The sequence below is a fragment of the Pleurodeles waltl genome, chromosome 3_2 (genome assembly GCF_031143425.1).
Source record: "Pleurodeles waltl isolate 20211129_DDA chromosome 3_2, aPleWal1.hap1.20221129, whole genome shotgun sequence".
Classification (NCBI taxonomy): domain Eukaryota; kingdom Metazoa; phylum Chordata; class Amphibia; order Caudata; family Salamandridae; genus Pleurodeles; species Pleurodeles waltl.
In genome coordinates this window covers 209,691,983-209,717,794 of record NC_090441.1, presented here as the reverse complement: position 1 = coordinate 209,717,794, position 25,812 = coordinate 209,691,983, and the positions used below count along the sequence as shown (strand labels likewise).

At 46.2% G+C, this 25,812-nt stretch overlaps 1 protein-coding gene across 1 annotated transcript in view; it reads left to right on the top strand.

Moving 5' to 3' along the window:
• CHPF (chondroitin polymerizing factor) overlaps positions 1-22,311 on the top strand; it is a 72,954-nt gene extending 50,643 nt beyond the window's left edge. The window contains exons 3-4 of the mRNA XM_069227199.1: positions 6,929-7,111; positions 19,238-22,311. Of these exons, the coding sequence (XP_069083300.1) occupies positions 6,929-7,111; positions 19,238-20,500 (1,446 nt within the window). The 3' untranslated portion in view covers positions 20,501-22,311. The remainder of the gene's footprint in view (positions 1-6,928; positions 7,112-19,237) is intronic.
• The last annotated feature ends 3,501 nt before the right edge of the window (positions 22,312-25,812 follow it).

The following is a 25,812-nucleotide window of genomic DNA, read 5'->3' as shown; positions in this document are numbered from 1 at the left end:
GCAAGCCTTGCTAGCAAGGTATGATAGAGCCCACTGGGACGTGATGCAGGAACTCCTACAGCACCTCTCAAAGGAACACCAAAAAAGGGCACAACAAATTGTGGAAGAGGGTCAGGCCATAAGCAATAATCAAAATCGTTCTGCCCTTGATGTTGCAGATACAGCAGCTAGAAGTGTTGATACTGCCATCGCTATACGTAGACATGCATGGCTACGTTCCTCTGGTTTAAACCAGAAATCCAGCAGGCAGTGCTCAACATGCCTTTTAATAAAAAGCACCTGTTTGGCTCTGAAGTCGACACAGCCATAGAAAAAAACTGAGAAAAGACTCCGACACTGTCAAAGCAATGGGAGCCTTACACACAACACCCTGTAGAGGCTCCTTTCGCAGACAACAATTCAGAGGAGGATTCAAGCCACAATCCACAGAGGCTTCTGCCTCCCAGGCAAAGCAAGGGCAATAACAGCAACAGCAGTACCAAAGAAGGGGATTTAGAGGGCCTTACAGAGGCCAATACTTAAGAAACAGAGGCAAGTTCCAAACTTCAAAACAAGCCACTACCCCATCTAAACAGTGACTTATTCACCATCCCTCAACCCCACACATCTCCTGCAGGGGGCAGACTGCAGCAATTCCACTCCCATTGGCAAAACATCACCCCAAATCAATGGGTATTGTCAGTTATCCGCAGTGGCTATTGCCTAGAATTGATTTCTACCCCACCAAACATTCCTCCACAGAACACAATGTTCTGTTACAGCAAGAAGTAAAATCGCAACTACTAAAACAGGCAATAGAATTGGTCCCACATTCTCAACAAACAGGAGTATACTCACTATACTTCCTCATTCCCAAAAAGGATGGCACTCTCAGGCCCATCCTAGACCTTAGATCCCTAAATCTATACATCCTGTCAGAACACTTTCGCATGGTAACTCTGCAGGACGTCATCCCACTTCTACAAAAACAAGAGTACATGACTGCATTAGACCTCAAAGATGCGTATAATCTATATACCCATCCATCCAGCTCACAGAAAATACCTAAGGTTTGTGATAGCAGGAAAACATTATTAATTCAAAGTTCTACCATTCGGCATAGCAACAGCTCCAAGGGTATTCACAAAATGTCTAGCAGTAGTGGCAGCCTACCTAAGAAGGCAACACATACATGTATTTACATATCTAGAAGATTGGCTAATAAAATCAAGCAATTTTATACAAAGCCAACAACACACTCAATACATAATAGAGACCCTACATACACCAGGGTTCACTCTCAACTACCAAAAATCCCATCTTCAGCCGGCACAGGTACAACCTTACCTAGATGCTTTTCTCAATACGCTAAACGCCTTAGCCTGTCCAAAGCCACAAAGGATACAAGATTTCCAAAATCTCATACCACGAATGCAGCCAAATCAACAATACACTGTAAGATTTATCATGAAACTATTAGGAACGATGGCATCCTGCATAGCAATAGTACCGCATGCAAGTCTAAACATGAGAACACTGCAACAGCGCCGCTCACAGCAATGGTCTCAAGCACAGGGTCAGCTGCAAGATCTAGTGTTAGACCGCCAAACGCACAAGTCCCTTAAATAGGGGAATCTCAGCAACTTAACGAAGGGGCGGTCATTTCAAGACCATGGGCCAGACGTAGCAAAGAGTTTTTCCCATTCTGTGTCAATGGGGAAAATGTGTTCGTACATATTGCCCCATGTGCCTCAGACCACAATAACAGCAGACGCATCAATGATAGGTTGGAGAGCTCATCTCAACAACCTTACCATTCAAGGGGAATGGGATTCAAAATAGTGAAATTTTCACATAAGCCATTTAGAATTACTAGCTGTGTTCCTTGCCCTAAAAGCGTTTCAACCCCTTCTCAAACACAAGATTGTGCTGATAAAAACAGTCAATATAACGACCATGTATTACCTAAAGAAACAAGGCGGGACACATTTGTCTCAACTGTCACTTCTAGTCCAAACAATATGGAAATGGGCAATTCACAATCACATTCCTCCTATTAGCACAGTACATTCCAGGGATAGACAAGCAGTTGGCAGATATCCTCAGCAGAAATCACCAACAAACACACGAATGGGAGATTCACTTTCCGGTACTTTAAAAGTACTTTCAAAAGTGGGGAACACCAGACATAGATCTATTCGCAACAAGCGAAAACGCAAAATGGCAAAATTTTGCATCTAGACACCCACATCCGCTATCCAAGGGTAATGCTCTATGGATCAACTGGTCAGGGATATTTGCTTACGCTTTTCCCCCTCTCCCACTACTTCCCTTTCTTGTCAACAAACTACGTCCGACCTCTTTCGCCATGATACTCATAGCCCTAACGTGAGCACGACAACATTGGTACACCACACTCCTAGACACGTCAGTAGTACATCACTCCAATCTTCCAAACTGACCGGATTTGTTAACACAAAACAAGGGACAAATCAGACATCCAAATCTCAGTGCTCTCAACTTAGCAATTTGGCTCCAGAAGTCCTATAATTTGGATACTTAAAACTTCCATTAGAATGCATGGAAGTTCTTAAACAGGCACGTAAACCAACAACTAAGCAATGCTATGCTAACAAATGGAAAAGATTTGTTTACTACTGGCAATCTAAAAATACTTATCCACTTACAGCATCAATACAAGATATTGTATGCTATCTACTTCATTTGCAGAAATCGGATCTAGCTTTCTCATCCATTAAAATCCATCTTACTGCAATATCAGCATACTTGCATACTATTCAACATACATCTCTCTTCAGAGTTCCAGTTATAAAAGCCTTCATGGAAGGACTAAAATGTATTATTCCCCCTAGAACACCACCTGTTTCTACTTGGAATCTAAATATTGTACTCACCAGACTCATGGGCCCACCTCTTTAACCCATGCATTCTTGTGGGATTCAATTCTTAACATGGAAGGTTGCCTTCCTAGTAGCCATTTATTCATTGTGAAGAGTTAGTGAAATACAAGCAGTCACTCTTGAAGAACCTTTTTTTCCAAGTACACAAACATAAAGTTATACTTAAAACAAATCCCAAATTTCTGCCAAAAGTGGTATCACCTTTTTACATAAACCAAACCGTGGAATTGCCAGTCTTCTTTCTACAGCCACACTGTCATAGAAAGAGCCCTTCATACTCTTGACCTCAAAGGAGCGCTAACGTACTATGTAGACAGAAGTAAGGAATTTAGGAAAACAAAACAACTTTTTGTTGCCTTTCAGCAACCACATAAAGGAAATCCTATCTCTAAGCAAGGGTTAGCAAGGTGGATTGTTAGATGTATACAAACATGTTACATTAAGGCAAAAAGACAACTTTTGATCACACCTAGGGCACATTCTACTAGAAAGAAAGGTGCATCTATGGCCTTCTTGGGAAACCTACCAATGGCCGACATATGTAAAGCTGCCACATGGTCTACTCCTCATACATTTACAAGACATTATTGTGTAGATGTATTTTAAAAGCAACAGGGCAATGTTGGCCAAGCTGTCTTACGAACATTATCTCATACAACTCCTACAGGCTAGCCACTGCAATTTTGGGGAGAGTAACTGCTTTGTAGTCTATGCATAGCATGTTTATCTGCAGCTACACATGCCATCGACCGGAAAATGTCACTTACCCAGTGTACATCTGTTCATGGCATGTAATGCTGCAGATTCACATGCACCCTCCCCCCTCCCCGGTAGCCTGTAGTCGTTGCAGTGTTCATTTTTTGTACATATGTAGATGCATTTACATTTGCATGGACATCTGTTCTTATTTACTATTTTATACAACATTTATATTACTATACTCAATCACTCCTTCCTACACCCTTTTGCGGGAAAACAATCTAACAATGGAGCCGATGACCATGCGCAGTATGACCGAGAGGAGGAGTCACTCGATCCCGTGACTCCGAAAACACTTCTTAGAAGAATAACAACTTGTAACACTCCGATCCCAGCACTAGATGGCAGAAGTATATGCACAGCATGTGAATCTGCAGCGGAACATGCCATGAACAGATGTACACTGGATAAGTGACATTTTCCATATATATATATATATATATATATATATATATATATATATATATATATATATATATATATATATATACATATATATATATATATATATACGATGCTATGCGTGTTGTCATTAGTAGTGATAAATCAGAAACGATCAAAAGGGCAACAAGTCAGTTGGTCACAAGTTTCTTCATTGGTTCATGTCTTAACTTTTCAATTACCTTACGATTCTTGTATCCGAATCCTGCTCTAAAAAAAACTGAAAAATTAGACTGTCATAATTCATATTAGCGAATCAAGCATTGTTATATAAATTTGTCTCGTCACCTGTGAATGAAAAACATTTTTGGGAAAGTGTTTTTTTTTTTTTTAAATTACATAGATTTTGATTTTCAAATTTCTGCAGAAATATACCAGTTCCTATACAATGAAGGCTAAGGTACACTTCCTAAAGGTGCGTATAGTGTCTTTGGCTGGTGTACATGGCGTACATAAAGGCAGCGAGGGATACTAGGGCCACATCAATCTTTGGAGCCGCCTGTGGGCGCTTCTCTTGTCCTTTTCAGTGGCTTCCAGAGGAGGGATGGAAACCAGCTGTCGCCCATCACTGGTGATGTACCCGCTTCGACCCCTGTGGATTTGCCGGTCTCGTCAGAACAGGGATCTAAGTTGCCTGCACTCAAGGGGAACAATGAGTGGACTTAGGATGTTTACAGGGAGTTGTCTGTGGTGAAGATTTACCTACGAAGCCCCGTTTTCTGCTCTTACGTAGATCTTCGAGGGTCGGTCGGACCCCTAGAGACCACTCCACGGTGTCCCTCGGATGCCGTCCTTTTGCCCTCACTCCTCCTGCCCTCACTCCTCGGCTTCGACCCCTCTCGGCCCTTCGGTGCACCTGGAGCCGGGCCCTAGAGCATGGCTGGCAAGGGGGTTCGCAGGGGTGAAACGGGGGGCCCGACGCCGCACACCGGAGGGTGGGTCTGAGCACATCCGTGCTCCAGAGTCTCTATAATACAAAGCGCCCAGAGGCCTACGGTGAAGCGGAGGTGCATGTTGTGCATGTTTACGTCCAGCGCGATCTGTGGAATCTCTACTCGGACCGGAGGAGACGGTCGGATGCGTTTCGTTGCATCATTGAGTTTGTTTGAAAGCGAGCGACAGCCCCTCCTTGGTCAGTAACGGGGCACTTCTTGAGGCCTCTAACCTCTTCCCTGTGAAAAGCCTCTGCATCGTGCCATCACCACATCATGGGGGGGCGGGCCGAGAGAGTGACATCATGGTGGGGAGGGGGGGATGCTGTCCATGCCACAGTGATGGACATTCCAGCCAGCGAGAGGACCGAAATCTACAATGTAATCTCTGCCTCTGTAGGCCTGAAGAGATTTAGGGCGCATATTCAAGGCTGTAAAGATCAGTTCGTTTAGTCAGTACAACATTGAGTGAGTTATAACTATTTCGGGATGTACCATGATGGCCTGTGGTGCTGAACGAGTACTCGTGCTGCTGTTGTGGGTGTAACTAGCACGGGGACGTGGTCATGTTACTCACCAGACTCGGCGCAAGTTTTCAAAATACAAGCCCGCAGAGTGCCTTCACCTGAGCTTTGGTCACATTCAGTAACTGAGGGTTGGGAGTAAGGGTGTGTGAGCTCATTGCCTCTGCGTGGACCTTCCCCTTCTCGCGTCTAACACTTGTAGAAGTTATAATTCCTTTGTTAAGGTATCACTAGGGCACCCCCTTCTCTCCCCCCCTTACATTTCCTTGCCCAGTGTTGATTCGGAGTATTTCGGGGACCTGCTGCTGTGTCTTGGGGTACAGGGTGCATGTAATCGGAAGCAGAGAGGGACGCAGACCCGGGTACCAGCCCCGGAGCATCCTAGAGCTGGGATGAGTTTTACGCACGGACACGGGAGGGCTCCTAGAGCTGGGATTAGTTTTACGCACGGACACTGGAGCGCTCCTAGAGCTGGGATTAGTTTTACGCACGGACACTGGAGGGCTCCTGGAGCTGGGATGAGTTTTACGCACGGACACTGGAGCGCTCCTAGAGCTGGGATGAGTTTTACGCACGGACACTGGAGGGCTCCTAGAGCTGGGATGAGTTCTAGAGCTGGGATGAGTTTTACGCACGGACACTGGAGGGCTCCTAGAGCTGGGATGAGTTTTACGCAGGGAATCTGGAGGGCGCCTAGAGCTGGGATTAGTTTTAAGCACGGACACTGGAGCGCTCCTAGAGCTGGGATGAGTTTTACGCAGGGACACTGGAGGGCTCCTAGAGCTGGGATGAGTTTTACGCAGGGACACTGGAGGGCTCCTAGAGCTGGGATGAGTTCTAGAGCTGGGATGAGTTTTACGCAGGGACACTGGAGGGCTCCTAGAGCTGGGATGAGTTTTACGCAGGGACACTGGAGGGCTCCTAGAGCTGGGATGAGTTTTACGCAGGGACACTGGAGGGCTCCTAGAGCTGGGATGAGTTTTACGCACGGACACTGGAGCGCTCCTAGAGCTGGGATGAGTTTTACGCAGGGACACTGGAGGGCTCCTAGAGCTGGGATGAGTTTTACGCAGGGACACTGGAGGGCTCCTAGAGCTGGGATGAGTTCTAGAGCTGGGATGAGTTTTACGCACGGACACTGGAGGGCTCCTAGAGCTGGGATGAGTTTTACGCAGGGACACTGGAGGGCTCCTAGAGCTGGGATTAGTTTTATGCACGGAATCTGGAGGGCTCCTAGAGCTGGGATTAGTTTTACGCACGGACACTGGAGGGCTCAGGGGCACTTACCCTGCAAAGAGTTAGTGATGTAAATATCCACGGACAGGTATATAATGTGTAATTCATTGAGCTCACTGTTCCCTTTCCCTTCCAGGGAGCTCGGTACCGCTACTTCGAGCTGGGCAAGAACGCGGATCCGGAGAAGGAGAGCGACCCCCGTTTCAAGAACGCATTCACCGCCCACCCGGTGCTGGACCCGGTGCAGATGTACCGGCTGCACAAGCACTTTGCGAAGGTCGAGCTGGAGCGAGCCTACGAGGAGATCCAGCAGTTGCAGGTGAGGGTGGGGAGGGTCTGGGGGGTCTGGGGAGGGGCGCAGCGCGAAGATCTGAGGGTGCTTGGCTCTCTGGGGCCATCCCTTGCTCATTGAAGTCTGATTGGCTGCCAGCATCCCCAGGGCCTCCCTCTTGTGACCTCGGGGCGGGTCCTCCTGGCTGCGTCTTAGCTGCTGCGTTCACCTGTACACCTAGGCCTGGCATACTCTCTGCACGGACTAGACTTGCTTGCACAATATATATATCATATATATATTTTTTTAACGTGGAGTGCATGCTCCTGCAAAAAGTCATGTAAATTACTAACAAATTATAGTTTTCTCTAGATAATCTCTCAGGCATTTCTGAAAACTAGAGAACCAAAACTACTCAGTGGTGTGTGTTGCACGAACCCCACTACTTTCTCTTACCCAGGATGCTCCACAAATATCTAGCTTTCGCTACAATCGCAGATTTTCATTTAATTTCTTTGAGGGGAATTCTGGAATTGGCGAGGATGGACACTAGTCTCACCGCGCACCGTCCCTACACTTCTGATTACAAGATCCCGCACTTGTATGGGTGAGTCTCTTACCAGGACACGAAAAGCTCCAAGTAAAGCGCGGAAACTTCAAGATTCTTTCCTATGATTTTCCATCATTCTGGACTTGATGGCAGCTGTTGTGTTTGGGCCTTCGGTCAGCTGGCACCCCGAATTCCCAGCTACCCAGACATCTTGACAAGCAGACTCCAGGAGAGTCCAGGGTGGGATGTCTTGCTTGGAACCCTGGACCATGCAAAAACACAGGGCTGGAATCACTCCAGAGTGATGCTGGTGGTTTAGAGCTGAGCCAAGTTTCAGCCGCCACCTTTTGTGCTAGTTTATCGCATGCCAGTCTTGTTGAAGCGGCTGAGAAAGGAGGGCGTTCCGATAGCGCTGCGGGTAACGAAGCCCTACAGCACATCTCACGAGGCACTGGTTGCAGGATTCAGTGTCAGTTGCTAAGAGTTGTGTAGTTTATCTGTTGTGTTGTAATCTGCATTTACCCCCTCTGTTTCCTTTCAATGCCAAGGATAGTTCAGTAGTTGTGCGCCAGGCATGCCACCGGTTATGCTACTGCCCAAGTAGCCCATGTGAATATGAACTATGCGCACGTCTTCTCGTATATCAGTTGAGTCACATGAAATTCAGTCCCAATACACTCCTCAAAAATCTTCTTTATTCCTTCATGTATACATCACTCCCGCCAAAGCCAACACGTGTTTCATCTGGGGTGTGTCACCCCACGACTTCCTTGGGGCTTATATAGGCTGTAAACAATACATAACATATGTCCTTTGAGTATAACGTCCAAAAAATTAGAAAATATTAAAATTTCAAATCGTTAGAGCCACTGTGTAGTTTCATGCTATTAATATAGTGATTTACATATATGTGACGTGGAGACCAGTCATTTACATTAGTTTTTAAAATATTACCATACAGTTTTTAAGCTATAAGAAGTAAAACAAATTTGTTATATTTTTAGTATTATCTCACCTCAGTGTCACGTACACACTCTCTCAAGTGAACCCGTGACCCCATATATGGAGATTTAATGGCTATATTTACATGCATAATCCATGCAGTGCACCCTTCTCCTTTGTTGATCTATTTCTTCATGACCTCTCTGATAGTCCTCTTTATATATCAGTTTTTCATACAGTCTGTTACGTTCAGCGTTCTATTATATTATGCGGTTCTTAAAGTCGTTTTAGTTGTAATAAGTAACAAGTTCCAAAGTGTCCTAAACCAGATTAAACAACAACAGATTAACACTAACTCACTCACCTCTGTTCATTCGTATTTCCTTATATGAAACCGAAATTCCCATCCGAATTACGATTTTAGCCTAAATTTATAAATATGACCAATTACTGAATGCATGTTCTCTGCGGAAAAATGCTTTATATAAGAATCTCTTGTTTCCGAATAGAGTTCATCCCTCGCTCATTCGGAAACGAGAGATTCTTATATAAAGTTCTTATATAAAGCGGATGGGAATTTCTGTTTCATAAAAGGAAATACGAATGAACAGAGAGGTGAGTGAGTGAGTTAAAGAGTGTTGTTAATAACATTACTACTCTAAAGAATTACTTATGAATAAAACTCTTATATTATTGTTCAATCTGGTTTAGGACACTTTGGAACTTGTTACTTATTACAACCAAAACGACTTTCTTTAAGAACCGCTATTATAATAGAACGCTGAACGTAACCGACTGTATGAAAAACTAATATATAAAGAGGACTATCCGAGGTAATGAAGAAATAGATCAACAAAGGAGAAGAGTGCACCGTATGGATTCGGCATGTAAATATATCCATTAAATCCCCATAGATGGGGTCACGGGTTCACTTGAGAGAGTGTGTACGTGACACTGAGGTGAGATAATACTAAAAAACACAAAAATATAACAAATTATATAGCTTAAACTGAATGCTAACATTTAAAAAACTAATGTAATTGACTGGTCTCCACCTAATGTAAATGTAAATCACTATATTTACAGCATAAAACTACACAGTGGCTCTAATGATTTGAAATTTATTTATTTTTTAGATTTTTGGACATTATACTCAAAGAATATATGTCATATATTGTTTACAGCCTATATAACCCCTGAGGAAGTCGTGGGGCGACACAACCCAGATGAAGCACGTGTTGGCTTTGGCGGGAGTGATGTATACATGAAGGAATAAAGAAGATTTTTGAGGACTGTATTGGGACTGAATTTCATGTGAATCAATTGATACACGAGATGTGTGCATAGTTTGTTACATATGTAGTTAACAAGCATTTGATTGTTTGACGTTCAAGGTTTAGTAGGGAAGGTACCATGACTGTGCACTGTCTGCAGATATTGGGATTTAATCTTTATATCCACATAATACACTTAGTAGGTGAGTGCTTTCTCTCCATGTTACCACCCCAAATGTATTACACTCATGATGTGAATATGAGTTTCTGAGCTAACAGAAAGCAAAGGGCTTTGTGGGGGCCCATCCTAGCCAGCTACCGTCATCAAGGGCTTGCTCAAGAAAATCCGAGAAATGAAGTTTCTGTTGCCTGCACAGGAGGAGTCGATCCATTGATTTACAGTTCGGATGATGGCGTTTCATAGATGCCGGAGCCCAGCATCCGAAAGCTTTGAAATGACTCCGTCTTCTGTCCAGAGTTACTATTAGGTGAGCTGCTTCTGTAGTTCCTCCGAGGGTCACAGATGCCTTCATTTTGTGTTCTCTGAAACACTTTCAACCTCAGCTTGAAACTTGTGCCAAGATAAGCCGCTTCCTTCTTCGCAGTGTCTCCTGGCAGCTGGTGAGGCCGCCTTTGATATTCATGAGAATATGAACTGCAGGTGCACCGCTGTTGCTGCCTAAAGCTCTGACAGGATCAACTGTTGGGGATTCAAAATTATCACTTTCTTGGTCTCGCACCATCTTCTTCCGCTGCTGTTTTCGAGGCGCATCTTATACCAAAGAGTCTAAGACACAATTTTTTTGTGAGTAAATAGAAGCCGTCACCATGCTTCACCTCTCCAGAGCCAGGAGGATGTAGCGCTTCGACCACTCACACACCCCCTCTGTGCGCGTGCACCCTCCATTCCTAGGGGCTGTTGTGCCTCTGAGGGATGGGCCCTTGGAGGTGTCCCCTCAGACTGTGGGGGTAGCATGAGCCTTTCCCAAGGTGTGGGTGGGAGATGCACACCTGTCTTCAGAGAGCACGGTAACCCTGCCAGCGCCTTGAGGGAGCACGGTAACCCTGCCAGCGCCTTGAGGGAGCACGGTAACCCTGCCAGCGCCTTGAGAGAGAGCAGGTGTAGGAAGTTGGTTCCGTATATACTATTTCAAAGTAAGAAATAGTGTGCACAGAGTCCAAGGGTTCCCCCTAGAGGTAAGATAGTGGCAAAAAGAGATAATTCTAATGCTCTATTTTGTGGTAGTGTGGTCGAGCAGTAGGCTTATCAGAGGGTAGTGTTAAGCATTTGTTGTACACACACAGGCAATAAATGAGGAACACACACTCAGACTTAACTCCAGGCCAATAGTTTTTTTATATAGAAAAATATATTGTCTTAGTTTATTTTAAGAACCACAGGTTCAAGATTTACAAGTAATACTTCAAATGAAAGGTATTTCACTCAGGTATTCTAGGAACTTTGAATAATCACAATATCATGTACTGTTTTGACAAAAATGGCAATACGCTATTTTAAAAGTGGACACAGTGCAAAAATCAACAGGTCCTGGGGGAGGGAAGTAATTGTTAAGTTCACAGGTAAGTAAAACACTTACAGGGTTCAAAGTTGGGTCCAAGGTAGCCCACCGCTGGGGGTTCAAGGCAACCCCAAAGTTACCACACCAGCAGCTCAGGGCCGGTCAGGTGCAGAGGTCAAAGAGGGGCCCAAAACACATAGGCTTCAATGGAGAACAGGGGTGCCCCGGTTCCAGTCTGCCAGCAAGTAAGTACCCGCGTCCTCGGGGGGCAGACCAGGGGGGTTTTGTAGGGCTCCGGGGGGGGGGGGGGGAGGGGGGGACACGAGCAGGCACAGGAAGTACACCCTCAGCGGCACAGGGGCGGCCGGGTGCAGAGTGCAAACAGGCATCGGGTTTTGTATAGAAAGCAATGGGGAGACCCGGGGGTCTCTTCAGCGATGCAGGAGGGGGTGGGGGGGGTGTCTCGGGGTAGCCACCACCTGGGCTAGGCAGAGGGTCGTCTGGGGGTCGCTCCTGCTCTGAGATCGGTTCCTTCAGGTCCTGGGGGCTGCGGGTGCAGTGTTTGTTCCAGGCGTCGGGTCCCTTGTTATAGGCAGTCGCGGTCAGGGGGAGCCTCTGGATTTCCTCTGCAGGCGTTGCTGTGGGAGTTCAGGGGGGTCGTCTCTGGCTACTCACGGGCTCGCAGTCGCAGATGAGTCCTCCCTGTAGTGTTGGTTTTCCGCAGGTTGAGCCAGGGGCATCGGGTGCAGAGTGGAAAGTCTCACGCTTCCAGCGGGAAACATAAAGTCTTTAAAGTTGTTTCTTTGTTGCAAGAAAGTTGCAGATTGTTGAACAGGGCCGCTGTTCACTGGAGTTTCTTGGTCCTTGGTTGCAGGGCAGTAATCTAAGGCTTCAGAGGTCGCTGGTCCCTGTTGGATGTGTCGCTGTTGCAGTTTTCTTCAAAGTTGGGAGACAGGCCGGTAAGGCTGGGGCCAAAGCAGTTGTCGTTTCAGTGTTCACTGCTGGGCTTCAGGTCAGCAGTCCTTCTTCTTGTTAAGGTTGCTGGAATCTAATTTCCTAGGTTCTTGGGTGCCCCTAAATACTGAATTTAGGGGTGTGTTTAGGTCTGGGAGGTTAGTAGCCAATGGCTACTAGCCCTGAGGGTGGCTACACCCTCTTTGTGCCTCCTCCCTGTGGGGAGAAGGGGCACATCCCTAATCCTATTGGGGGAATCCTCCATCCACAAGATGGAGGATTTCTAAAAGTAAGGGTCACCTCAGCTCAGGACACCTTAGGGGCTGTCCTGACTGGTGGGTGACTCCTCCTTGTTTTCCTCATTATCTCTTCCAGCCTTGCCGCCAAAAGTGGGTGCAGTGGCCGGGGGGGGCAGGCATCTCCACTAGCTGGGATGCCCTGTGGCGCTGTAACAAAGGGGGTGAACCTTTGAGGCTCACCGCCAGGTGTTACAGTTCCTGCCGGGGGAGTTGAGAAGCACCTCCACCCAGTACAGGCTTTGTTCCTGGCCACAGAGTGACAAAGGCACTCTCCCCATGTGGCCAGCAACATGTCTGGTGTGTGGCAGGCTGGCAGAAACTAGTCAGCCTACACTGGAAGTCAGGTATGTTTTCAGGGGGCATCTCTAAGATGCCCTCTGGGTGTATTTTACAATAAATTGCACACTGGCATCAGTGTGCATTTATTGTGCTGAGAAGTTTGATACCAAACTTCCCAGTTTTCAGTGTAGCCACTATGGAACTGTGGAGTTCGTGCTTGACAAACTTCCAGACCATATACTCTTATGGCTACCCTGCACTTACAATGTCTAAGGTTTTGCTTAGACACTGTAGGGGCAAAGTGCTCATGCACATATGTCCTCACCTGTGGTATAGTGCACCCTGCCTTAGGGCTGTAAGGCCTGCTAGAGGGGTGACTTACCTATGCCACAGGCAGTGTGAGGTTGGCATGGCACTCTGAGGGTAGTGCCATGTCGACTTAGTCATTTTCTCCCCACCAGCACACACAAGCTGTAAAGCAGTGTGCATGTGCGGAGTGAGGGGTCTCTAGGGTGGCATAATACATGCTGCAGCCCTTAGAGACCTTCCCTGGCATCAGGGCCCTTGGTACCAGGGGTACCAGTTACAAGGGACTTACCTGGGTGCCAGGGTTGTGCCAATTGTGGAGGCAAAGGTACAGTTTAGGGAAAGAACACTGGTGCTGGGGCCTGGTTAGCAGGGTCCCAGCACACTTTCAAATCCTAACTTAGCATCAGCAAAGGCAAAAAATCAGGGGGTAACCATGCCAAGGAGGCATTTCCCTACAGCAGGGTAACTCCGGATTGAAAAATGGGGATCATCTTCATGCATATCAACTCAAGAATGACACCCCTCCGTGTCTGCAATATAGCAGGCACTGGTCCCCCAGAGAACCTCTCCGGACTGAAGAGTGCAAACCTGAGCGGTGCTAACACTCACCAGCCCCGGAAGCTGCCGCCAGCTCACGGCTGATTCACCACACCTTCCAGACCTGCAGGTGAGTCGGGTTCAGCGTGAACTCAGTGCTCTCCGTCAGCGCCACAGCTCAACTAAGAAGCTATAATATAGAGGTCCATCCTTGAAGTCCCAGGGTTCAGAGTGCTGGACGAGCTGTACTGCCTCGACCATCTCTGGAGATCCCTGGACACAGACCTCCGTGTTCACAAGTAAGTCTCGTTCGCACACAGCTGGGGCTTCCCCTATCATCTCCGAACCTTGTGACCTTTTCACAGTGTGGCTATCTGTTAGCATATTGATTACAATATACATAGACGGAGCATTATGTTGGCCCTTTCTTTATAGGACTGACACATTGTCAGTTTTTAAGACAGCCCAGGGCAGTATGCTATTGGCTGTCTGGTGTGCCACCCCTCCTCATATGGATAGACTGCACTTCAGCATCATTACATCTGAAACGTGCCCACAGCAGCGACCCTGGGTGTCAGTCTAAGGTCTTTATCTTCTGAATGTTTTGTATAAGCAAAGCAGGCCTTTTTCGTTACCACGGCCACCACTACCAATACCACCATTACAATACTAGTACCACCACTCAAAACACACCACCCACAACCAATACTGCCGCCAGCACCACCACCACAAACGCCACTACTGGTGTCAACCAAACCTCACACCAGTATCACCATCTCTACCACTAATACCACCATGAGTATACACATTACCACAATCAATACCACTAATAACCCTAATACCACTGCAATCAGTACCACAGCACCAATACCAACATTACAATACCAGTACCACCACTCAAACCACATGACCCCCACAACCAATACTTCCGCCAGCACCACCACCATAAACGCCACTACTGGTGCCAACCAAACCACTCAGCAATAATATCACCATCTCTACCACTAATACCACCACCAGTATACACATTACCACAATCAATACCACTAATAACCCTAATATAACTGCAATCAGTACCACAGCCAATGCCCACAATACCACACCACCAGTGTTGCCACCTCTACTCCAAATACTACCAGTGCCATCACTAAGTCAGAAATGCAATATCACCATCACCAATACCTTCAGTGTTGGAAGCTGGCTCTCTATATACTGCACTAAAATGAAGTACACCGTGCTGAGAGTCCAGTGGGGTCCCCAATTGGTATTGCAGAGGCAAAAGTAGATAAGACTAGTGCTCTGTTATGTGGTATTGTGGTCGAGCAGTTAGGATTATCGGAGGGTAGTGCTAAGCATTTGTTGCACTTGCAGCGGCAATAAATGAGACATGCACTCAAAGAATAAATCCAAGACCAATTTAGAAAAATAACATTTCTGTTTATATATACTTTAACTTCGTTATAAGGTAAGTACGTTTTTAAGCATACATTCTTTTCACTTGCAAAAATCAACACTTAGTGCAATTTTCAGAGTTCTTCAGTGTTAACCCACGGAAGGAAAACGCATTCAGCAAACAAGAACTTTACGACGACATACAGGACCAATCTTGTAGACTTAAGGTGAGTACTGGGCAAGGGTCAGGACCACACCAACCTGTCACGCTGGGCAGCCCTGGGGCGGCCAGGTGCAGAGGTGTAGTACAGCATCAGGGTCTTTAAAGTATTTCATTGGTAATTGGTCTCCGTGGATTTAGGCTGCAGGCTCTGTCCGGGGGGAGCCAGTCGGGGACACCCAACAGTAAGTTGCAAACTTGGGATGTAGGTGCACCTTTGGTCCTTTTCACCAGGGCCCAGGGCAATGGATACAGAGGTGTCCTTTGGCGTCTGGTTTCTGGGTCCAGGAGCACTCTCGGTTGAGCTGGGGAATCTTGTCGGCTCGGGGACAGCGGGTGCAGTGGTGACTTTAGGTGCCCGGTCTTTGCAGTTCCAGAGGCTGCAGAGTCCTTTCTTTAGCATTGGTTGGAGAGCAGGTCTGCAGCTCACAGGAGACTTGAATTTTTATCAAAGGCATGCAGCCCTCCCAGTTTTCTGGAGGTTCAGCTGCAGGACGGGGCATCTTCTGGTGCAGAGTCCATAGAGGGCTGCAGACAGGCCGGTGGGGTTGGTACCAGGTCTGCTGCATCTTCTAATCCTCTTCTACGGGTTTTTCTCTTCTTTGTCCTCAGTATGAGAGACAGAGTGAAAGATGAACTTCAGAGGTTGGTGTCAGAAGACATAATTGAGAAGGTTGAGGCTGCGGAGTGGGTTGCCCCAATTGTCGTTGCTACTAAAGCTAATGGGGACATTAGGTTATGTGTGGATTTACGTAATTTAAACAAAGAGGTCATTGAAGACGAGTTTCCGTTACCTAGTATCACTAAGATGATGAGCGCTTTGGGAGATGCTAAGTTTTTTACTACCTTGGATCTCAGTTCAGCCTATCATCAGGTTCAGTTGTGCGAAGAGTCCTTACATCCTTTATCACTCCTTTTGGTGTGTTTAAGTTCAACAGAATGCCATTTGGATTGTGTTCGGCTGCTTCAGTCTTTCAGAGGTTGATGAATGAGATACTTGGGGACTTGTCATATGTGAAGTTCTTTCAAGATGATGTACTTATATTTACCAACACCCTTGAACATCACAGAACACTGGTCAGGAAAGTACTTGACATCTTTCGTACCAGGGGGATAAATTTGAAGAGCAATAAATGTAAGTTCTTTCAAAAAGAGATTTCATATTTAGGCCATGTACTAACTGGTGATGGGGTCAAGCCCAAAGAAGAACTAGTAAAGTCCATTATTAATCTGTCAGCTCCAGGAAAAAGGGGAATGCCAGGTGGCAGCCAATTGGTTGCCCACCTCTACCCTTCCTATGACCATTTCTGTTGTAAAGTGGGCCTAACACTGACCCTAGTGGCCCAATTCCTTCCAAACCAAGATGGAGGAATTTAAAAAGTGTTGTCCACTTCAGCTCATCCACCTGTGGGGTCATGAAGGGGGGGGTTGGTTATCTCTGCCATTTGGAGAGACCTGGGTCGCTTTACAAAGGCGACCAGGCCTTTGAAGCTTCCTGCCCTGGAATGTCCATCCTGCATGAAGGTCTCAACATCCCCGTCCAGTGTAGGCTTTTGTCTCAGGACCCCTTGGGGGGTCAGAAACCTGGCTATGATGGCTAAAGTGGTCAGTACCAGCGAGTTAACTAAGTAGTAGTTGGTTGTTTTTCAGGGGGCACCTCTAAGGTGCCTTCTGGGTGCATGTATTGATAAATCCAACTCTGGCATCAGTGTGGGTTCCCTAGTATGAGATGTTTTATACCATACATCCCTATCTTCAGTGATGTTTATGTAGCTGGGGAACTTGTAGTGACCAGTCTCCAGCATGTTTTTAAAATGGCTTCCCTAGTGACTTACTATGTCTGAGAATCGACAGACATAGCAGGGGCGCTTGTGCAGATATGCCCTCACGTGTAATATAATGCACCCTGCCTTAGGGCTGTAAGGCCAGCCAGAGTGGTGACTTACATATGTTGCATGCAGTGCCATATCGTGTTTTCACTTTGGTCTGCACCTCCTTCAGGAAACTTCTTAAAACCTGGCTTTATCCTCACTAATGGGATTGTTAATCATGCTCATTCTCACCTGTCACAGGGAAACCTTTGGGTAGGCAGGCACTTTATAAGCTCACAATACAATGCAACTGTTGTGCTTCGTGAGAGGGTCCCTTAGGGTGGCACAATTCGTGCTGCAGCCCTTAGGGACCCTCTTTAGTATCCCAACCCCTAGGTACCAGGTGTACCATTTACTAGGGACTTAGAGGGTGCTAAAGGTTCTGCCAACTGGGGAAACAACTGCAGTTTTGGGGGATGAGATCTGGCACTGGGGACCTGGTTAGAAGGAACCCAGTGCACTTTACATCCTACACCGGGCACAAAGTGGGGGCTGACCATGCCAAAAAAGGGTACTTTCCTATATTCACAATACCACTGACACCACTAACATCAACAACAGTGCCACCAATCCTGAAAGTAGCACCACTGCAAAACCATATCGCCATCAACACTACACACTGCCAGTAGTGCGGCACCAGCAGCAATCCCACATCACACCACAACTACTAATACCACCATCACCAACTATACCACCGCCAGACAGTCACCGACACCACCACCAATATCCCCACAACATTACCACTACCAGAAACCGTCACCATCACCAACACCACCACCAATATCCCCACAACAATGCCACCACCACGTGTCCTAATACTATCAGTACCAATAGCATACCACAGAAATCAACACCAATATCACCATTAAAGTTTACACAATGATCCGCTGCTCCTCAAGTAAAAGAGTGGTAAGTATTTATTCAGTTGTACAACATATATGCATTCATAAGGTCCCTCCATGTCAGCAGGACCCAAAGTTTAAAAAGTAAAGAACAGGTGTTTTATTTAGGCTAGGGAAAATTATGAACATCTAAAAAAATGGAAAGTCTAGGCATCTGCTGGTGCCAATTTCATCCTAGAGATGAAAATAGTGCTTACATGGTACACTACTACTAAATAATACCACAATCATATGGCCAGTGTTACCTTTGCTGAAAGGTTCAAGTGCCAGAAAGACTTTGTAAACTCTTAACTGAACGCTGAGGTGCCATCTCTCAAGCTGTCTGTAACACGTCTACCTTCTGCCCTAGCGTATCTGGATTCTAGGTCTGAGCCCTGGAGGATCAGAATGTAGTAAAATGGTCCAAATAACAATCCAATCGAACGTGGTCCCCACTCGCTGTCTGGAGTGAAAAGATGGGAGCCAGTTCACAAAAAAAATCTGTGAGCAAAGACAGGTGGACCAAGACTGAAGGGGCACCAATATGGGACCAATATGGGATCGTGCCCACGCAGCAGTTCTAGGGTTTCTGCTCACCTTGGAAAGAGGGGAGCAGGTTGAGCTCTAGAGGGGTGCCTCTGCACTTAACTTAAAAAGATTCTGAGGTGTTGGATCCATGAGTAATCTTCTCTCTGCAGACATCTGAAGCCAGGTAAGCAGGACAATAGGTGTAAATTTCTGAGTTTAGTCACTGACCAAGGAGTATCACAATCTGCAAAAGATTCTGGGTGTTGGACTCTGGATCAGTATTATGATTGTTAGTGCGCCGTTATAGCAAGAGTCCTGCTTGGAATTAGCAGTGACCGAGCTGAGCCCAGTGTTAAGCGTGCCTTTGTGTCTGCGGTCTCCGGAGAGGACAAACCCATCTGTCTCTCTGGCCACCTCATGGTGTAGGTTTGTCAGCGTGGTGAGTCACCAGCACAGACGAAACCTGAGGACTTTTGTTACAGGCAAGTAATAACCTCTTGTGAATATTCTTTCTGTTTTGAAGCAGGAAACTCCTTTAGTAGGTTAATTGGTCATGAAGGATGGATGAGGGTTAGACACAAGTGATCTTAGGTTAATATTTGTCTTTTATTGTTGCAGTTGGAAATTAAGAATACAAGTGGCCTGTCAGCTGATGGAGACCAGAGCGCTACCTGGCCCGTCGGAATCAAGAGGCCATTCCAGCCGAAGACTCGCTTTGAGGTGCTCCGCTGGGATTACTTTACAGAGGAGCAGGTGTATTCTTGCATTGATGGCTCGCCCAAGTGTGACCTCGGCGGTGTGGATCTAGCGGACGTGTCTGATGTCATCAGCACAGCCATGGAGGAGCTGAACAAGAAGTACCAGCCAGTACTACATATCCGCAAGCAGCAGCTGGTGAACGGGTACAGGCGCTTCGACCCAACACGAGGCATGGAATACACGCTTGATCTCCAGCTGGAGGTGGTGACCCAGAAGGGTCATAGTCGCTCCATAACCAAGCGGGTCCACCTGGTACGGCCGCTGAGCGATGTGGAAATCATCCCCATGCCCTATGTCACGGAGGCCAGCCGCATCAACATTATCCTTCCCCTTACAGTCCATGACCGCGAGTATGTGGCTCACTTCCTGGAAGTCTACGCTGCCACAGCCTTCGAGACCAATGAAAACTCACTGCTGACATTCCTCTTCGTCTATGACCCCTTTGAGGCCCAACAGGTCAGCCAGAATGATATATTTAGCCAGGTGAAGGCTAAGATTGCAGAGTATGAGCGCAAGTACTCTAATATCAAGATCCCCTGGATCAGTGTCAAGGCAGACGCACCGTCCCAGATCAAAATCATGGATATCATCTCAAAGAAGCACCCTGTGGACACTTTGTTCTTTGTTGCAGGTGTCAACAGTGAAGTGAATTCGGAGTTCTTAAACCGCTGCCGTATGAACACCATAAACAGCTGGCAGGTGTTCTTCCCCATCCATTTCCAGGGCTACAACCCTACTGTTGCTTACCATGGCCAGCAGCACCCTAGCAACATTGAGCTAGTGCGAGATGCTGGCCGCTTTGACCGAGATGTCTTTGACGAAGCGTGTTTCTATAATGCCGACTATATGGCAGCCCGGACCAAGATGGCCACCGATGTACAAGAGAACGAGGAAATCCTGGAAACGCTAGACATCTATGACATGTTTGTGAAGTACTCCAACCTCCATGTGTTCCGGGCCGTGGAACCAGCACTGCTACAGAAGTATCGCCAGCGCACGTGCAACCCGCGTCTAAGCGAGGAGATTTACCATCGCTGCGTGCAAAGCAACCTGGAGGGTTTGGGCTCCCGGTCCCAACTGGCCATGCTGCTGTTTGAGCAGGAGCAGGGAAACAGCACTTGACCCAAGTGAGGACTAGTGATCTACAGAGGAGAGACAGGTCTGACGGAGTGCAGGTTACGCACCAACACAAGACCTCTGGGTTTCAGAGCTCTAGACTTCTTGAAGTTACTTTAGGATTTGTTTTGTACGTTAAACTATGGTTCAGATTATACGCTGGATGTGAAGTTACATAACTCTTTCCAAAAAAGAAAGCAATCTTTCAGTGTGTCGGGCAAGTGTGAATGTGTCTGTGTGTACATCCGTGTGTCACTTGGCACAGCTAGTGCAATTAAAGGCTGCATGTATTTTGGGTAAGGATTTGAGCTTTTTAAAATGGTGCTTGGTTAGGAAGCAGATGTTTTGGTAACACTCATTGAAGTGATCTCAACATTTCTTCTTTTGTGTCTGGGTAGGGTGTTGGGCATCTATCTGGGAATGTTTGTGACAGTTTGGTTGAATTGGGTCTGTTGTACAGATCTGACAGGTGAGGAGTATTGGTACAAAGATGTTTTTGTTGTAAAGGACTGTTTGAAGGTCTGTAGAATGAAATGTGTGTCTGTGTTTTATGTTTAGTTGTTCTGCTCAAGCAAGTCTTTTGTGCATTCGTTCATGCCTGAGAAACAGGAATTGAAATATTGAACTAAACTTTCACCAAAGCTTGAAGCTCACTTTTTGAAAGAACAAAATCTGTGCTGATTATTCTCTGACCCCAGAAGGACTCCCACTTCTGAATATATGCAGCATGATTGCTGCTGATCTCTGCTTAACTTACCTTTACACAATCTTTGCTGAACATCTGCAGCTTTGCCTTACGTTTCATGTTACGCAGAGCACAAAGCGTAGCTGCAGGTGTACACATCATGAAAACTTGTGCTCATTTCTTTGAGGCGTTCAGCTGCTCCGTAAAGGACACCCAGTGGTCCTCTTGGTGGGACACAGGCTGCAGCCCTTGTACAGACTTCTAAATATGGGTGTGGAGAGGGTCGTGGTTCTTGGAGGGTCTGCCCTTAGTCATCCCGATTAGCCCTCTCACCCCTCTTTCTTAGGTGAAGTTGATGCTTTAAATCTTAGTCGGTTATGATGAACCTTATGCAGCCTCATGTGGCTTTCTTGAGTTACAGTGAGTCAATACATGAGTGTCACCGATAGATGAACACTTACCCTCAGCATCTTCCCAGGAGGTGCGATGTTGCCAGCTATTCGTCACTCTTACTTGTTCTTTCAAAGCTGTCCTAAGAGCACGGTTTAACAGCCTGTCTGCCCTTATGCCGAAGAGCGCCCCAATACCCTACCTCACCGTTCTGACCAGTGGCTGTGGCGCTCTCGCTGGTCCTGTAGCAGGACTTGGTTGTAATCCAGAATACGGTCCTCTATACACCACAAAAAATGTACACCCTTTAAACTCATTCCAAACTTGAATGCTCAGATAAATAATAGAAGATTCTGCCAGCTGTTTCAAGAAATTGTTTTTTATAAAAGAAAATTGTACTTTCTGCAATATAAATGTCTTTGGTACTTTTGTAAATGATAAGTTGGGGTAAGGTTTGGGGCGGGTGAGGGTGGGTGATTGGTGGGAGGGAATGAAGGAGAGTTCGACCAGTTACTGGGTGGCTTTATTTTGCCCATTGAGTTAAACCCTTGATGACAATTGTGCAGACTGTATGAGTAAGAAGTTCCAAAGGCGAAACCATAAGGGTCTGTGCATTAAACAGGCTGTGAAGGAAGATAGGAAAGTGCACAATCATATTTTAGAAAATATATATATATGTCTATTTAATGATTTATGTAAGTTTATTGATATGACACTAATAAAATACAAAGATGTCTCTTGAGTTTTTCTTGCCCCAAGTTTTTTCTTTTGATGTTCTATTATTGTTAGGCACAACCTACTGACTTTGATAGTTTAGGTATATAATGTTCTTTGTTTAAACGAACAGCATGCTGCTTATTTGTTAAAGGTTTTTATTAAAAAGAAAATACCTTTAGTGTCACGATATAAGCTTTTCAGCTCCATTTGATGTACGCAAAAGTGGACAGTTGTCGTAGCGTGGGACAATTTGGCACTAGAGCCTGAGAGTTGGCCCAGGTAGTATTTGCTGTCATGACAATGCTATATTGATGGTACAAAAGAATGTAAGTTAGGAAAAAGTTTATACTACTTAGTTTACACAAGCAATACAAGTATGATAGTCTTCAAAATACTGTTTGGTCTTATGGCTAGGTCCCGGACAATGACATTGGGGTACAATTTAAGATAAAATGTAGGTGACATTTCATCACCTGACACAAAAGGAATGTTCAGAGGTGCTGGACTTGAAACAGAAGGCAAAAGGATTTTGAGACTTGCGTGCCTCAAGCAATACTTCTAAACACCTGATTGTTGCCAGATTAACATCTTCAGATGTAGGTGACTGTTTTGCTTTACTTCAGACCGAGACAAGACCACATGAAAGGAATGGCAATACATTTATTACTCAGACTAAGAGTGTTGAATTGTTAAGGCACTTTTCAAGGTTCAAATAGGGAAAGCATGCAGGTCAAATGCAGCAGCACAAATACACTTCTGAAAATAAGCACAGCAGTAGGATAATGATGATCAAAGAAAGAAACAATGAAATTACACTACTCCGATCATGGATAATATATCTACATATACAGTGATTATATATTCATTCATGACATAAAGCTAAAAATAGGATTTCATAATGCATCACCATGGGACGAGGTAGGGACATCATCTCTTTGCCAACTTTAAACCAGAAACCCAGATGACTGTCAAAAGAGAGGACCTGCACCCCCCTATTGGGAATGAACCGGGCAAAGCATCCCTCTCCCAGAATGAGTTCGATATATCCCATCGTCAAGTGTTCCTCTTAAACAAGCTGGAGAGGAGAATTCTAGAAACTCCCCCCTCCCATATTGTAAGTTGTTGTTCAAACGCTGGCGGTACCAGTCCGTGTTGAAAGAGCACGTTAGAGATTAGCCAGAACCCAAGGTGCGATCCCAAGACTAAACTGTTCCCTGCCATATCATAAACATTCTCCTTATCTTTCCCTCACTCCTTCGTGTTATGTCCCTGCCTTGGTGAGAAAGAGAGGGATAACATGTTGCACAAGTTGTGCGTGGAATAATACCAACAGTGACGGTGTATGAAGCTAAGTTAAACACAAAATGGAGTCACTGGTCAGGATGGAGCTGGTGGTTAAATACGAATATCATTACAGTGACCTGTACAGATAATTGGTCTGTGATGCCTTGACACTACCACTCGGCCAAGCACCCTCCCTGGGAACAGTCTTTGGTCAATCCACCTCTGTCCTGCTCACAAGATACTTTGTATAACAGAAAGTACCAAAGCACAAGACAGTTGATTTCTTTAGATTTGTCGCTGGAAATAATGATGCACTTGGAGGACAAGAGATGTTGGAAGATGGTGATTGATGTTATGATTGATGCCTGTGTTCACAGGTCAGGTAGTCTGGAAGATCTGCTGCTTGCTCCTCCTATGGTCTACGGCTGCAAAACATCACCTTCACTTTCACTTGCAGGCACTCCACACCTGAATGGTGCACTGTTTAAAAACAACTCCATGTATTGTGAATTAGGAGTCCTCTTTGGCCTGGGGACGCTACAGGCTTAGTATCTTGGCTCAGACAGGGGGCTGAACCTCAACAGGACCCTCCCTTGCAGACAGCAAGAGACCTCTTCATGGTCCTCCAGGTGTTGTAAAATGCTCAAAATCGTACATTCAGTCAATCTTCAACAACGTACGAACCGTCTGTGAAGGTGTCTCTGCACTGGCAGTCCTTGGTGGAAAACTGGAGGGATATGCAGTTCCAATGCTCAGTTGTCGCTATGGCCAGAATGAAAATTGATCTAGGTACAAGCCTCCGATGTGTCTAGGTAATCAATTCCCACATTGTTGGTCATTCAGTCCATCTGCATAGGCATACTGATGGGACACTGAACTCTCAGACGTCTGTGTTTGTACCTAATCCAAACAGTCACATTCTGGCTTGGGAATCTGACATTCAGAGGAACGACTGACAAGTCAAAACATATTATCACCAAGTAAAATACAAATTGAAAGAAAATGAATGTTCGATGGTATGTGTGGCTGCAGATGCTCGGCATACTCCGGCCATCTCGTGTTGGGTCTGGAGTGGTGCAAGTTGTTTTTCTTTGAAGAAGTGTTCTGAGACATGGAATCGAGTGACTCCTCCACGCGGTGATAGTGCCCATGGGCATCGACTCTTTTGTTAGATTGTTTTCTCTCCACTGTCTGGGTCGGACATGTGTGTCGTCGCTCCGGTTCAAAATCTTTCCTCTATCTTACGTTCTTTTAATAGTATTATTTCTGCTTGTGCTTTTTCACCTTAGTACTTGCTTCAAGTCTTCGGTCCAGGCACTGGCCGCGTGCCTTTCAGGGCATCCTCGTCCAATTCGGCCTACCTTATCCCACAGCACCGACAGATATGCCAACCTGATGGAATGGACTCCATTCCGTTTCTGTCTTCCGTGCCACGCTAACTTTCCCTCCGCCGATCAACATTTTTTGTGTAACCTCTGCCTCTCCCTCTATTATGAAAAGGCTACCTGTAACATCTGCAGATCATTCGGGACCGAAGGGCCCGTCTATTGGAAATGACTCACAAGACTACGGATGACACCCTGGACATCTTTGGGGAGGAACTCTCACAAGAGGAACCTGCACAGGAAGAGGAGGCTCTTTCCATCCAGGAATCCACCGACTCTGACGTCCAGTGGGAGATTGAGAGCCACAAAATCACCTTGGCGCAATCTGAGAGTACAGTCACCCCTCCTGCTCACCCCAAGACTTGAGGCCACTTCTAGAGGTTGCCGGTCTGCCACTGCTACCTGGTCATGGTCGGGACCAAAAGAAACGTTTTGCCTGCCCCACCTTCCGGCTCCGAAAACATCATCCAAGACCAAGCCATTGTCTCCAGCTTCGACCTTCACATCAGACCGAGAGGTCGTTTCCATATCGATCCGAGCTGAACACCTACAGCCTCCACCTTGGTGCTGACAAAATCACACCAATGGAAACCTTTGGTGCTGAAATCTTCATGCCAGAGACTCCAGTCAGCCTTCTGCTTTTCCTTTTCCTGTGGAGCCTATATTGGAGACCATGGGCACCCGCCAGCGCCGCCTCCAAATTAAGGAGGGTATAGGACACATTATCACTTTACCTCCTGCTCTTTTGAAGAGGAAGCTATCCCTTTAGGAAGCTTTGGACACTCCACCACCTCAGAAGAGGAAAACCAAGGACAAGGCCACCAGGCCACCTTGTAGGCCTTCACCACCTCTTTCTC